Consider the following 12404-nt stretch of genomic DNA (forward strand, 5'->3'; position numbering starts at 1 on the left):
CTGAAAAAATCCCACAGAGGAGCCTGACAGACTACAGTCCATGGGATTGCAAAGAGTCAGATACAACTGAGCAACTGAGGATGCAATAAGATCAAATTTTTTTTTTTAATGAAGAGATTTAAACATATTTGTAGGTTTTGGTGATAAAGAAGAGACTGATAATGCAAAAGAGAGCGAATAAAAGTGATGCAACAAAGTCCCAGAAAAATCAAAGTGGTCAAAGTGTCAGAAAACAGCCCAGTGAAAGTTTCTTTCAAGACAAAATTAAAGATCAAATGTTAAAAAGCTGTATTCTCATTTTTCAGGCTTTGTTACCTTAGGTACTTGCTCCAGATCTGTCCTGGATTTATCTATTTTTAAAAAGAAAAGGAAAAATATGATTTTTTTAAAACTTGTTTTCACTTTATTTCTATAAAATATATTTTGACAGATTCAACACTATACTAGGTCACAACTAAATAACCACTTATGTTTCTTTCTTCAACAAATAAACACCTCCTTATGTCTAGTAGTAGGCAAAGTGCTGAATAAGACATGTTTCAAATAATTTTTATCAATTGTATAGTAGCAATAAAACAACTAAATATATTTCAAATCTTTTTAAAATGGACACAGAAAGCTTGGTACTATCTTATAGAAATACTGTTTTTATTGTTCAAAATATTCACCATCCCATCCAGAATTTCTTTGATCAAAGTTTTTTTTAATACCATATTATTCTTCTTAGACATCTTAATTTGTATTATCTACAAGCTTCTTGAAAATGACCCTCCTTTGTCTCGCCAATCAGATCTCAAGATAAGGCGCCCTCCTTTCCAAACTGAGCTTTCTGTACTTGGACTCCATCCCCTTCTGCCTCTTCTCTGAGCTCACTTCATCAACTACCCTGCCTCTCCATACTTTTAACCCTTAGAAGCCCTTTCCTCTTGGCATACAAACATGCTCAGTTCTCTTCCATCAAAAAAAAAAAAAAAATGATGATGAAGAAAGATAAAAGCCAGGGCCTAGAGTAGACTAAGGCAAAGGAGAATCTCAGGTGCAAAATTTCAGGAAGCACTCACTCTCAGGATTATGAAAACATCTCTCTTGCCTCATCTAATCCTGGCCTTGCAAAAACATCCTCCTACCACACTACTTGTAGAAACAAACTAGAGGGATTCTGTTCCCTCTAGTCAAAACTTTACATCTCAGATCTTCAAGACACATTCATACTGGCAGTCTGCACTTCTTACTTTTATACTTGCTCCTTAGCACACAGTATTAACGTTTCTGTGACCACTACTCCAGTCTACATGTTCTCCTTAAGATCTCCCAAATTGCCAAATCCATAGAGACGTCTCAGTGTGCCAACTTGCTCTATCCCTGAAGTATTCTGACACTGTGGACTAATCATTCACATTTCTTTGAAATTCTAGCTACCTTTTATTTCTAAGGTGGAACTCTTGGCTGACTCTCCTACTCTCTGACTACTACTTTTTAGTCTCCAAGTACCTCATTTTCTACTGCCATTTAAATGTGACAGCTTTCTAGTGTTCTATCATTAGTTCTTTTCTCCTTACTACTCACATCTTCCTAGGTGATCCCACCTAGGCCCCTGGATTCAACTACCATACTATTGGCCAGCATGTGGTCTATGATAACATCTATCATACTTGCTACCTCCAACCTAGATTTCTTTGCTGAGCTTTGGGTTATATACCAGACTTCTCCTTCTCTGCAAAACTTCAATTAAACCACCCTCCATCTTCTCCAGAATTCCTCCTCTTCCAGTATTACCTCTCTCACCAAACTGTACCTCTCACCTAGCCAGCTGTCCAAGTAAAAAATCTGGGAATCATCCTTTAACCATCTTGCTCCATTACTAACGAATGACTGACAACCAAAACTTGTGTCTCCATTTCTGAGGCATATCTTAAAGATCTAATTTCCTCTCCATCTTCATTATAACTGCTATTAGGGACACATGATTCCTCAGTTGTATTATGGCAATAGCCTTCAACTGTATTCTTGCCTCCAGTTTTATCATCGCCTATAAATTTACTATCCACAACTGTTTTTACAGTGAAATGAATCATCATAACTCTGAGCATGTCTGATTTAAAATATTTTGGAGCTCTACACTACTTTTAGAAAAGAAAAATTCCTTAGCATGATAGACAAGGCTCTTCATGATGTGACTCCTACCTACTTCTTCAGCTCATTTCTGGTTCCCAGTAGAGCCAGCATACTAAGTTCCTGCAGGTCTAGAACATGCTAATTTCCCTTTGACTCTATGACTTTGCATAAACTGTTTCCTTTCCTGGAATGCCTTTTTCCACATAAATATTTCTTGATAGTTTAACACACAGACAATACTCATTAACTAGGAGTTTTCATAAACCTAAGTTAGGAACTCTTTACAATATTATCATGCTGAACTTACTGCTCAATACAGTGCTGCAATTGGTTTGTTTAACCTTGTTCAGGAGACCATCAGCTTCATGAGGATAGGGACTATTTCTTATTCATGTATTTTTAGGTAACAAGCAAAGTACAAAGCATCTGAATATTAAATAAGTATTTGTTGAACTGAAGGATAACACTACCATCAGATCCATGATTTTTCTTTTTAACAAAAGATTTACAAAAGATTATGTTTTACAAAAGATTATGATTGTAGGCTATACAAATTTTGCTAGAAATAAAAATTAAGTATTACAGTTAACAAGATCCCCAAATTAAGATTCTGTGCTACAAACAGCACATATTCTTACCATGAGTATGTAAGAGAGTTCTGTCAAAGGTATCTTTAGGGGGACAAATATTCTTGCATCTCTCGTGAATCTTCTCTCTCTATTAAAAAGACAAATGTTATCAATGCTATGTGGCAATATAAGTATTCAAAGCATTAAAATATTTAACAACAGAATATCAGAATATACCAAATAAGTTCTAAAATTTTCTAATATGAAATCACTAGCCTCTTGAACTTAAATATAAGTAACAGGTATGCTTAATAAACCAAATATCACTTAGAATATGAATGTCTATATACTCACCCATTTTATACAGTTATAGCAAAATCTCCATAAACTTGGAATGAAGTGGAAAAATCAATTTTAAAAAACCCTTATTTTTATAACAGAAATCAATGAAGAAAACAATTTTTGGGGGACTTCCCTGGTGGCCCAATGGTTAAGAATCTGCCTTTTAATGCAGGGGACATGGGTTCAATCCCTGTGGAGGAACTAAGATCTCATATGCCTTGGAGCACCTAAACCAGTGAGCTGCAACTACTGAAACCCCCACACTCTGGCACCCACCCACAACTAAAGAGAAGCTCAAGCCTGCGTGCCTCCCTGAAGTGTCCATGTACTGCAAAGGAAGATCCCGAATGCCTCAACAAAGACCCAACACAGCCATAGACAGCTATCTGAAAGGAGTTTGCTTGAAACCCATTGGATAAACTTGGAAGAGGCAAGAGGCAACTGGGATGCCTCCAGGGAATGGAGATAATGGGAGCAGACATTTTGGGAGCATGTTGTACGGCAATGACACCAGTGCTGGTAAGCACCGTTTTGGAATCCTCCCTCTAGTCTATTAGCACTGGGAACCCAGCCCTGAGCCCACCCCAGGCTGAGCAGACAGCCACATGGGGACTCAGCCCACCCCTCCAGTAGGCCCATAGCCACTGCCTGAGTCACAACCCCACAGGGGCCATGTGAAGAAGACATACAAATGGTCAACAGACACACGAGAAGATGTTCACATCAGTAATCATCAGGGAAAAGCAAATTAAAACCACAGTGAGATACTACCTCACACCTGTCAGAATAAACCAAACAAGAAACGTTTCTTTCACTTTTGACCTACTACTTCAAGATTAGATATTACCTGAGAGATTTCCTGTTGATATACTGTAAAATGTTCCTTGCTGATCTGTGGGAGGTAGAATGAAGGTATGACTTCAGTGTCCACAAAGTCCAATCCCCATGTTTTTGTGAAGAAGTCAGATTCTCTTTTTGCTAATCTAGGATCATTTAATGCTGCTGGGAGATTTACTTTGGAATGATATATAGTCCATCTATGTTGATCTGTAACTAGAGATGGGGCAACACATAAACTATTTGAATCACCTGCAAAAAGTAAACAAGAGAACTTTGTAAAGTAAGTTTTATGTTTGAAAGCACATTCTAGAAAAACAGATGTTTAGGTTATACAAAGCAACTAAACTCTCCCTTCTATACCAATTGTCTTAACCTTCAGCTTTCAATATCAACTGCCAAAGGGGAGGAAAAAAATGTACAAGATAAAGGATATACAAAACTTGAGGGTTATAACTGAACAGTGGGGTGAAGAAAGTCTTTCATTAATCTCTTTCTTTAACGTACAATTAAGGAAATTTATCTTTTTTCAAAATAAAAACATTTTTTCAACATCAAAACTCTTCTACCTTCTACTGTATATCTTCTATTCTTTATTACTCCAGATTTTTTCATGGGTAGGCATATTTCTCTTTTGTTTTATGGCAGACCTGGCTCCAATATCCTTTTTTTCAGCTTATAATTAAACAACTGAAATGCTGCTGTAACATTAACCATAGAGGAAAGAAAAACATGCAGTTGGTTCTCGTTACTCGGTTTGTTCTATAAAGTCACTAGAACACATAATAAGCAAATAATGAACCTTTGTTCTCATGGGATATACAGGGTTCAGTTCAGTTCAGTTACTCAGTCGTGTCTGACTCCTTGTGACCCCGTGGACTGCAGCACGCCAGGTCTCCCTGTCCATCACCAACTCCCAGAGTCTACTCAAACTCATGTCCATTGAGTCAGTGATGCCATCCAACCATCTCATCCTCTGTTGTCCCCTTCTCCTCTCGCCTTCAATCTTTCCTAACATCAGGGTCTTTTCAAATGAGTTAGTTCTTTGCATCAGGTGGCCAAAGTATTGGAGCTTCAGCTTCAACATCAGTCCTTTCAATGAATATTCAGGACTGATCTCCTTTAGGATGCACTGGTTGGATCTCCTTGCAGTCCAAGGGACTCTCAAGAGTCATCTCCAACACCACAGTTCAAAAGCATCAATTCTTCAGTGCTCAGCTTTCTGGATAGTCCAACTCTCACATCCATTCATGACTACTGGAAAAACCACAGCCTTGACTAAATGGACCTCTGTCTCTGCTTTTTAATATGCTGTCTAGGTTGTCTAGGCTGGTCATAACTTTTCTTTCAAGGGGTAAGCATCTTTTAATTTCATGGCTGCAATCACCATCTGCAGTGATTTTGGAGCCCCCCAAAATAAAGTCTGCCATTGTTTCCACTGTTTCCCCATCTATTTGCCAGGAAATGATGGGACCAGATGCCAGGATCTTTGTTTTCTGAATGTTGAGCTTTAAGCCAACTTTTTCACTTGCCTCTTTCACTTTCATCCAGAGGCTCTTTAGTTCTTCTTCATTTTTAAATAGGGTTATGCATAATACTGGGTTATGCTCCTACAAATCTCTGGAACTTTCATCATCCAATCAACATATAATCTTATTTTATGTGTGTTTCTGTTTAAAGACACCTTATTTAATATATACTGTTCAGTCTTTAACACTGTACTCATGGTTAATACCACTATAACATAACTGAATAAAGCTTACACAACATATTTCCCTCATGTAGCCCTCCTGTGCATAGAATCACTAGAAAGCACTTCAGTGCTATGTTTGGAAACCATTTTGAACAGCAAAAATCATGAGCAAAAATACAAAAGAGTGTGGCACTAAACAGACCACAAAAGGGACATGTGTTTACAGCTTAAAAGCTGAAAGAAGGCAGAGTGCTGCTTTGTTCAGTTTCAGGTGGGAATGTGTACATCAGGCAATTCAAATTTCCCTCCTTTGTGCACGTCTGCAAATGACCACAAAAGTGCCACAAATAGTCATTTGAGGGTTACAACTAAGATTTAGGAATTAGGTAAATCTGCAAATGTAGACTCTGCAAATAATGAGGACTGACTATACTACGTTTAACTGAAGACCTTTCAATCTGTACCCTCGTCTTCAATTTTTTTTTTCGATTTCTCTAAGTGACTTCTTTTATGAAAACATATAAAAAGAACTATATTCCAATTTCCCAATCAATTTATTTCCAAATTATATGTCATCCTAGTTTTCACATTTACTCTTTTAAGTATATAGAATCTAACTATTCATTTAAAGATAAAAACAAATTCTCAATAAAATTCCTTAAAAAAAAAGAAAAGCATTACCTGTGGGTTCCTTGGGACACACATCTGGCAGTGACTGCACAGGTCGAACGTGTTTTGTCGGGTCTACCTCTTTTTTAAAGAAAACATCACTGCTGCTTCCTTGAGGCACTGGTGAAGAACTGTGGCTTGAAGCCATTGCATAAAATCACCACTCAACTGAAAATGAGCAACAAACAATAATCAAGACACAATACAAATCATAATTCACCTAAAAGTATTATGCATGTCATAAATTTTCTTTCAAAACAGACTATTTAAAATCCATCAAGGTGTAACCATATAATTCAAATACTATTAATTGTGGGAGTCATTCATTATATTTAGTTTGCTAAGAAAGTTATTGGTCCTTGTTTAAAAAGTATTCTCCTCAAAGTGCAATATCCTTAGCCTTTTATCCAAAGTGAAACTAGATATCAAAACTGTAACCAATATATATTAAAATTAAAAACAGTCCATTCAGTCAGCAAGTATAAAATTCAGCATTACAGCAAAATGGGTAAATGCACGGAGTTTTGAAATCTGACTGAGCTCATATTCCAGCTTCACTTACCAGCAATATAACCTTGAGGAAATTTACTTAACCTTTGTATGCTTTACTTTATCTGTAAAAATGGAGATGAAAAGCATTCATCTCATAAACATTTTGTAAGAATTAAAGGAACAGATGTATGTAAAGCATTTAAAACAATGCCTACCTCAAAGTTAGTGTTCACAAATGTCAGTAATCATTATGATTTCAATTACTATGTGACAGTCACTACATTAAATGTTTATAAAAGAAGTATCATTCTTCAAGGTACTCACAATTATTTTAGGTAATCAAAATAATCAAATCCTTAAACAAAACACAAGTTAATCTATGTCTACACTTTTTTAAAAGTACAGAAAGAATTTGTGGGCAAGACAACATAATAAAGTCTACAACGTCAGGTAGGACTTTACAAACGAAGCAATACATAACCTGGATAATTAAGAATATGTATTATTTTATTATCCAACAGTAGAAACTCTTACACTGCTGATCATATGAACCAAACACTAGGCATTTGATAAATATTTTTAATGAAGGAATAAATAAATAAAAATAATCAGAAGCCTTTATTTGAAAAGGCACTTAAGAGATCACCTTGTCTAAGTTTCCCAGTACTAGAGATAAGTTTAGCAAGGCCCAGAAGGACTAGGTGGTTTACAAAGATACATATGGTTTAACAAGTTTTTTGCAAAGTCAATTTAGGAAATGTGGTGAATAGAAAAACAAGAGTAAGATATAAAAAGCAGAGATATAAGGGTAAGACTGGTGACAAAAAAAGTTACCCACTCTAACTCCTCTGTAGTTTGATAGTAAGTTTAAAATTACATATCCCAGACATCCCAGGATACCTGTTTCAGTCCTGCTAACACAAAGGAAACACATTCAATTATGCTATTTCCTGAGACTAGTAGAAACAAGCTGCTAAGAAAAGAACAGAGATAAATAATTTCCTCAAAGTTCCTGAACAGAAAACAAAAACAGCATGAACAAAGGTTGAGAGACATGAAATAATCATAAGACTGTATGGAAACTGACTTGGCTAGAGACAAATGTTTGCTGGCAAAAATGCTACCAAAAGTACTGACAAGTAAACCATATTTACACACACACACAAAGACAGTATGGCCAGACTACAGGAGCCATTAGAAGTTTAGGGGGAAAAGAGTATGATGATGAAAATATCTGGGAAAATTAATCAGGGTCTTGATTTGAAAGGCACCACTGGCCCATTGCATTTATACCCTTTTGCAAGGAGATCCAACCATTCCATGCTAAAGGAAATCAGACCTGAATATTCATTGGAAGTAGTGATGCTGAAGCTGAAACTCCAATACTTTGGCTACCTAATGCAAAGAACTGACTCATTGGAAAAGACCCTGATGCTAGGAAAGATTGAAGGTGGGAGGAGAAGTGGATGACAGGGGATGAGACGGTTGTATGGCATCACTGAGGTGATGGACATGAGTTTGAGTAAGTTCCGGGAATTGATGATGGACAGGGAGGCCTGGTGTGCTGCAGTCCATGGGGTCACAAAGAATCAGATACGACTGAGTGACTGAACTGAACTGAACATTAGGTATACAGTTCAGTTCAGTTCAGTTCAGTTGCTCAGCCGTGTCCGACTGCGACCCCATGAATCACAGCACGTCAGGCCTCGCTATCCATCACCAACTCCCGGAGCTTACTCAAACTCATGTCCATCGAGTCAGTGATGCCATCCAGCCATCTCATCCTCTGTCATCCCCTTCTCCTCCTGCCCCCAATCCCTCCTAGCATCAGGGTCTTTTCCAATGAGTCAACTCTTCGCATGAGGTGGCCAAAGTACTGGAGTTTCAGCTTCAGCATCAGTCCTTCCAATGAACACCCAAGACTGATCTCTTCTAGGGTGGACTGGTTGGATCTCCTTGCAGTCCAAGGGACTCTCAAGAGTCTTCTCTAACACCACAGTTCAAAAGCATCAATTTTTTGGCCCTCAGCTTTCTTCACAGTTCCAATTCTCACATCCGTACATGACCACTGTTACTTCTGTATAAAAGCATTTGTATGTTTAAGAGAAAAGAAATATCCAAAAGATAGGAAACAGTGATAACAAAGAATCCCATACATTAAGTGTTTGGTAAGACAATTGTTAAATGTAACATTAAGTCTGTTTAACATTTTTGTTACTTTCAACAAATAAAACAGCTGAAATAAACATGTTTTGACACTTAAAGATGTAGGCTACAAATACATAGAAAATGTATTTATGTCCAACACCCATTGCTTGATGTCAGATAAATTAAACATTGATTCCAACAATAGCACATTACCATTTCAATGTATTCTATTTACAATCACATTGTTTTTACAGTGAAAAGAAAGTCTAATTGCCATACTAGGGATCTAGAAATACCTGGGAAGATGGGGACTTATTAAAAAAACTTTTCTAGATCATATAAGTTTCTTCTGACTCCTGGGTGGAGAAATAAAGATATCTTATTTACTCTTAAAGTTTTTGAATTGGTTAACATACACAAGTTTCTGGGTTTTTTTCCCCTACATCCTTCCTAATTCCTATGAAAAGAGGGACAATCTCTAGCTATAAAGAGATTATGTAAAATCAGAGTACTACCTACTTGAGTGAGCCCCAATTTTTAACCATCTCTCAAATCCTCTCACCACCCTGTTTTTATTAAGACACAGTAAGAACCAAACTTTGTATTAATAACCACATAACAAGTATGATACAGACATTTAATAAGTGCAATCATTGGTAATAAAACACACTGGATTTATTAAAAAAGCATGGATGTATAAACAAATACAGTACACCTACATGGACTCTAAACCAAACAATTTCAGGAGAACAATCTTTCAAAGAAATAATCTTTCACTGAAAGGCTAAAGAACAGAAATGATGAGGCATCATAGTAGGAAAGTTTTAGCGTAAGCTAAGAATAGTCTACTCAGAAAAACAAACAAACAAAAACCACAGAATACATGAAAAAGGAAAGCTCTCAGCACTAAATGCATGCAACTCCTGATTTCTATTAATAACACTTGCACTTGTAACTGCCACCTAGATGCAAACTGGGCATTTAACCAGTGGTCACCAAACAATGAGAATCTATAAATAGATCTACCCTTCTTCACATGGTAATCCTCTCATAATTACATCAATACCATATTCAAATATCTTCTATTAAAGCCTTCTTTGATTTCTTACACTTAATCACTGTTTATACATTTCTATTTTGCACCAATCATACAGAAATTTTGGTTTTCATATAGATCTTTCCTACTAGACTGTGAACTTGATGTTTCCATTTTCCTGTGTATTCTACAAGCCTAATACAGTTCCTGCCACATAGGCAGTATATAACATTTTACAGAAGAATGAAATGGGTGTTATGTAGAACAGATGAGAAGAGAAAAACATTAGACAATTACCAATAATCCTTGAGTAAACAGATAAAAGCATAGGTCTGGGCTAATAAAGAAAGGAATAAACAGGTTCATTATTTCAAAAGCAAGAAACTGCAAGGATGAATAAGTCAAAAACATTTGATTTTCTTTCCTGTAGTTCAAATTATCTTTTTTTTTCATTTATCTTTATTAGTTGGAGGCTAATTACTTTACAATATTGTAGTGGTTTTTGTCATACATTGACATGAATCAGCCATGGAGTTACATGTATTCCCCATCCCGATCCCCCCTCCCACCTCCCTCTCTACCCGATCCCTCTGGGTCTTCCCAGTGCACCAGGCCCGAGCACTTGTCTCATGCATCCAACCTGGGCTGGTGATCTGTTTCACTATAGATAATATACATGCTGTTCTCTCGAAACATCCCACCCTCGCCTTCTCCCACAGAGTCCCAAAGTCTGTTCTGTACATCTATGTCTCTTTTCCTGTTTTGCATATAGGGGTATCACTACCATCTTTCTAAATTCATCGCAGCACTGTTTATAATAGCCAGGACATGGAAGCAACCTAGATGCCCATCAGCAGATGAATGGATAAGGAAGCTGTGGTACATATACACCATGGAATATTACTCAGCCATTAAAAAGAATTCATTTGAATCAGTTCTAATGAGATGGATGAAACTGGAGCCCATTATACAGAGCGAAGTAAGCCAGAAAGATAAAGATCAAATTATCTTTTTATGCCAAAAGTTTAGTTAAGATGTTCTATTAAAAAGGGCCAGAAGCAGTGAGCACACTAAGTGCTCAGACCCTGGTTTCTAAGCACCATTCCCTATGAAGAAATGATGATTCTTTAAAGAAATAGCTGACTCCAAACCTGGAGCATAGAAAGAACAAGTCGATCATGAGAACTCTTGCGTCAGAAAACAAGGAAATCCTCTAAAACCAGTAGGATTTATCAAAAGGACCAAGGATCAAGTTAAAGGGGCTCCCACTGGTCACATTTATGACAAGTTGAGAACTCTAAACAAACAAACAACCCTAACTGAGTGTAACATATTGAACAAACAAAAAATGAATCTATGATGATACTTCGAGGAAGAGCAATGAGGAAGAGGGGTGGGGTGGGATAGGTAAAGGAAATCTCTTCTTTACAGAGGAATGCCAGTAAGTGTGAAGAAATGACTGAAACAGAAAAATCAACATTTTGTAAACCCCAATGTAAAAATCATCAATGTATGCTAAAGCTATTAGATGAAAGGCTGCTCAAAAACAGAAAATTCACCTAATAACTAAGAATTAATATCCCCTTAAGAGATGATCTTGCAATGCAAAGGGGAAAATGTATCTCTAAATGGAAAAATCTGGCTGTCACCACCCTAATTAACCAAGTCATCAAACTTGGCATCATTCATAATAGTAAGACAATTTGATATTATGTGATTCATGAAATGACAATATGAGATAAATATCATTATCTATGAAGTACTCTCACCAAAAATGTTTAACCCAATCGAATCAACCCTCTAGATTAAGGGTCAAGACTCTGTTCTGTGGATTCCTTCAGCACTCTGGTGAAGTCTACAGAACCCTAGCAGAATAATGTCTACAATACATAAAATACGTAAGATTACAAAATTACACTTAAATACAGCTATCAAAATATCTTTTAAAATTATAATACAGTAATAACTTTGGGGTTTTCTTCTGTTTATTTTTTTATTTTTTTTTTTACTAGGTCTTTGGATGTGGGATATCTTTTTTAAATAGGATCTGGCATCGTCTTGTTGATGGTTTGTCAATAGCTAGTTGTGATTTCAGTGCTCTCTCACAGGAAGAAATGAGTGTATGTCCCTCTACTCCACCCTCTTGAACTGTCTCTATTTTTGCTTTTTGATTATGCAAATCTATCTAATTCCTTTAGGACTGACTGGGGAAATCAATCGTGACTATTCACTGGAAGGACTGTTGCTGAAGATGAAGTTCCAATACTTTGCCACATGATGTGAGAGCTGACTCAATGGAAAAGACCCTGAGGCTGGGAAAGATTAAGGGTAGAAGAGGGCAGCAGAGAATGAGATGGTTAGATAGCATCATCAACTTAACAGATATGAATTTGAGCAAATTCCAGAAGACAGTGGAAGACAGAGGACCCTGATGTGCTACAGTCCATGGGGTCGCAGAGTCAGACATGACCTAGTGATTGAACTACAACAACATCTAATTCTT

The 12404-nt window shown here is 36.8% G+C and overlaps 1 protein-coding gene across 4 annotated transcripts in view; it reads right to left on the minus strand.

Annotated features, from left to right (window-relative positions):
- VPS54 (VPS54 subunit of GARP complex) overlaps positions 1 to 12404 on the minus strand; it is a 97296-nt gene that overhangs the window by 65810 nt on the left and 19082 nt on the right. For 2 of the 4 annotated variants that reach the window (XR_011492671.1, XM_020916218.2), the window contains exons 2-5: positions 6238 to 6393; positions 3874 to 4115; positions 2754 to 2832; positions 316 to 350 (exon numbers count right to left, since the gene is read on the minus strand). Coding sequence is in view for 3 of the 4 variants with exons in the window: in XM_020916218.2 (XP_020771877.1) it covers positions 316 to 350; positions 2754 to 2832; positions 3874 to 4115; positions 6238 to 6373 (492 nt within the window). In the remaining variant the exon portion in view is untranslated. Of the gene's footprint in view, positions 1 to 315; positions 351 to 2753; positions 2833 to 3873; positions 4116 to 6237; positions 6394 to 12404 lie in introns of those variants that run through there. The other 2 variants (XM_020916219.2, XM_070480153.1) reach the window with 2 other exon arrangements.

Source organism: Odocoileus virginianus, chromosome 2 (genome assembly GCF_023699985.2).
Source record: "Odocoileus virginianus isolate 20LAN1187 ecotype Illinois chromosome 2, Ovbor_1.2, whole genome shotgun sequence".
NCBI classification, from domain to species: Eukaryota; Metazoa; Chordata; class Mammalia; order Artiodactyla; family Cervidae; genus Odocoileus; species Odocoileus virginianus.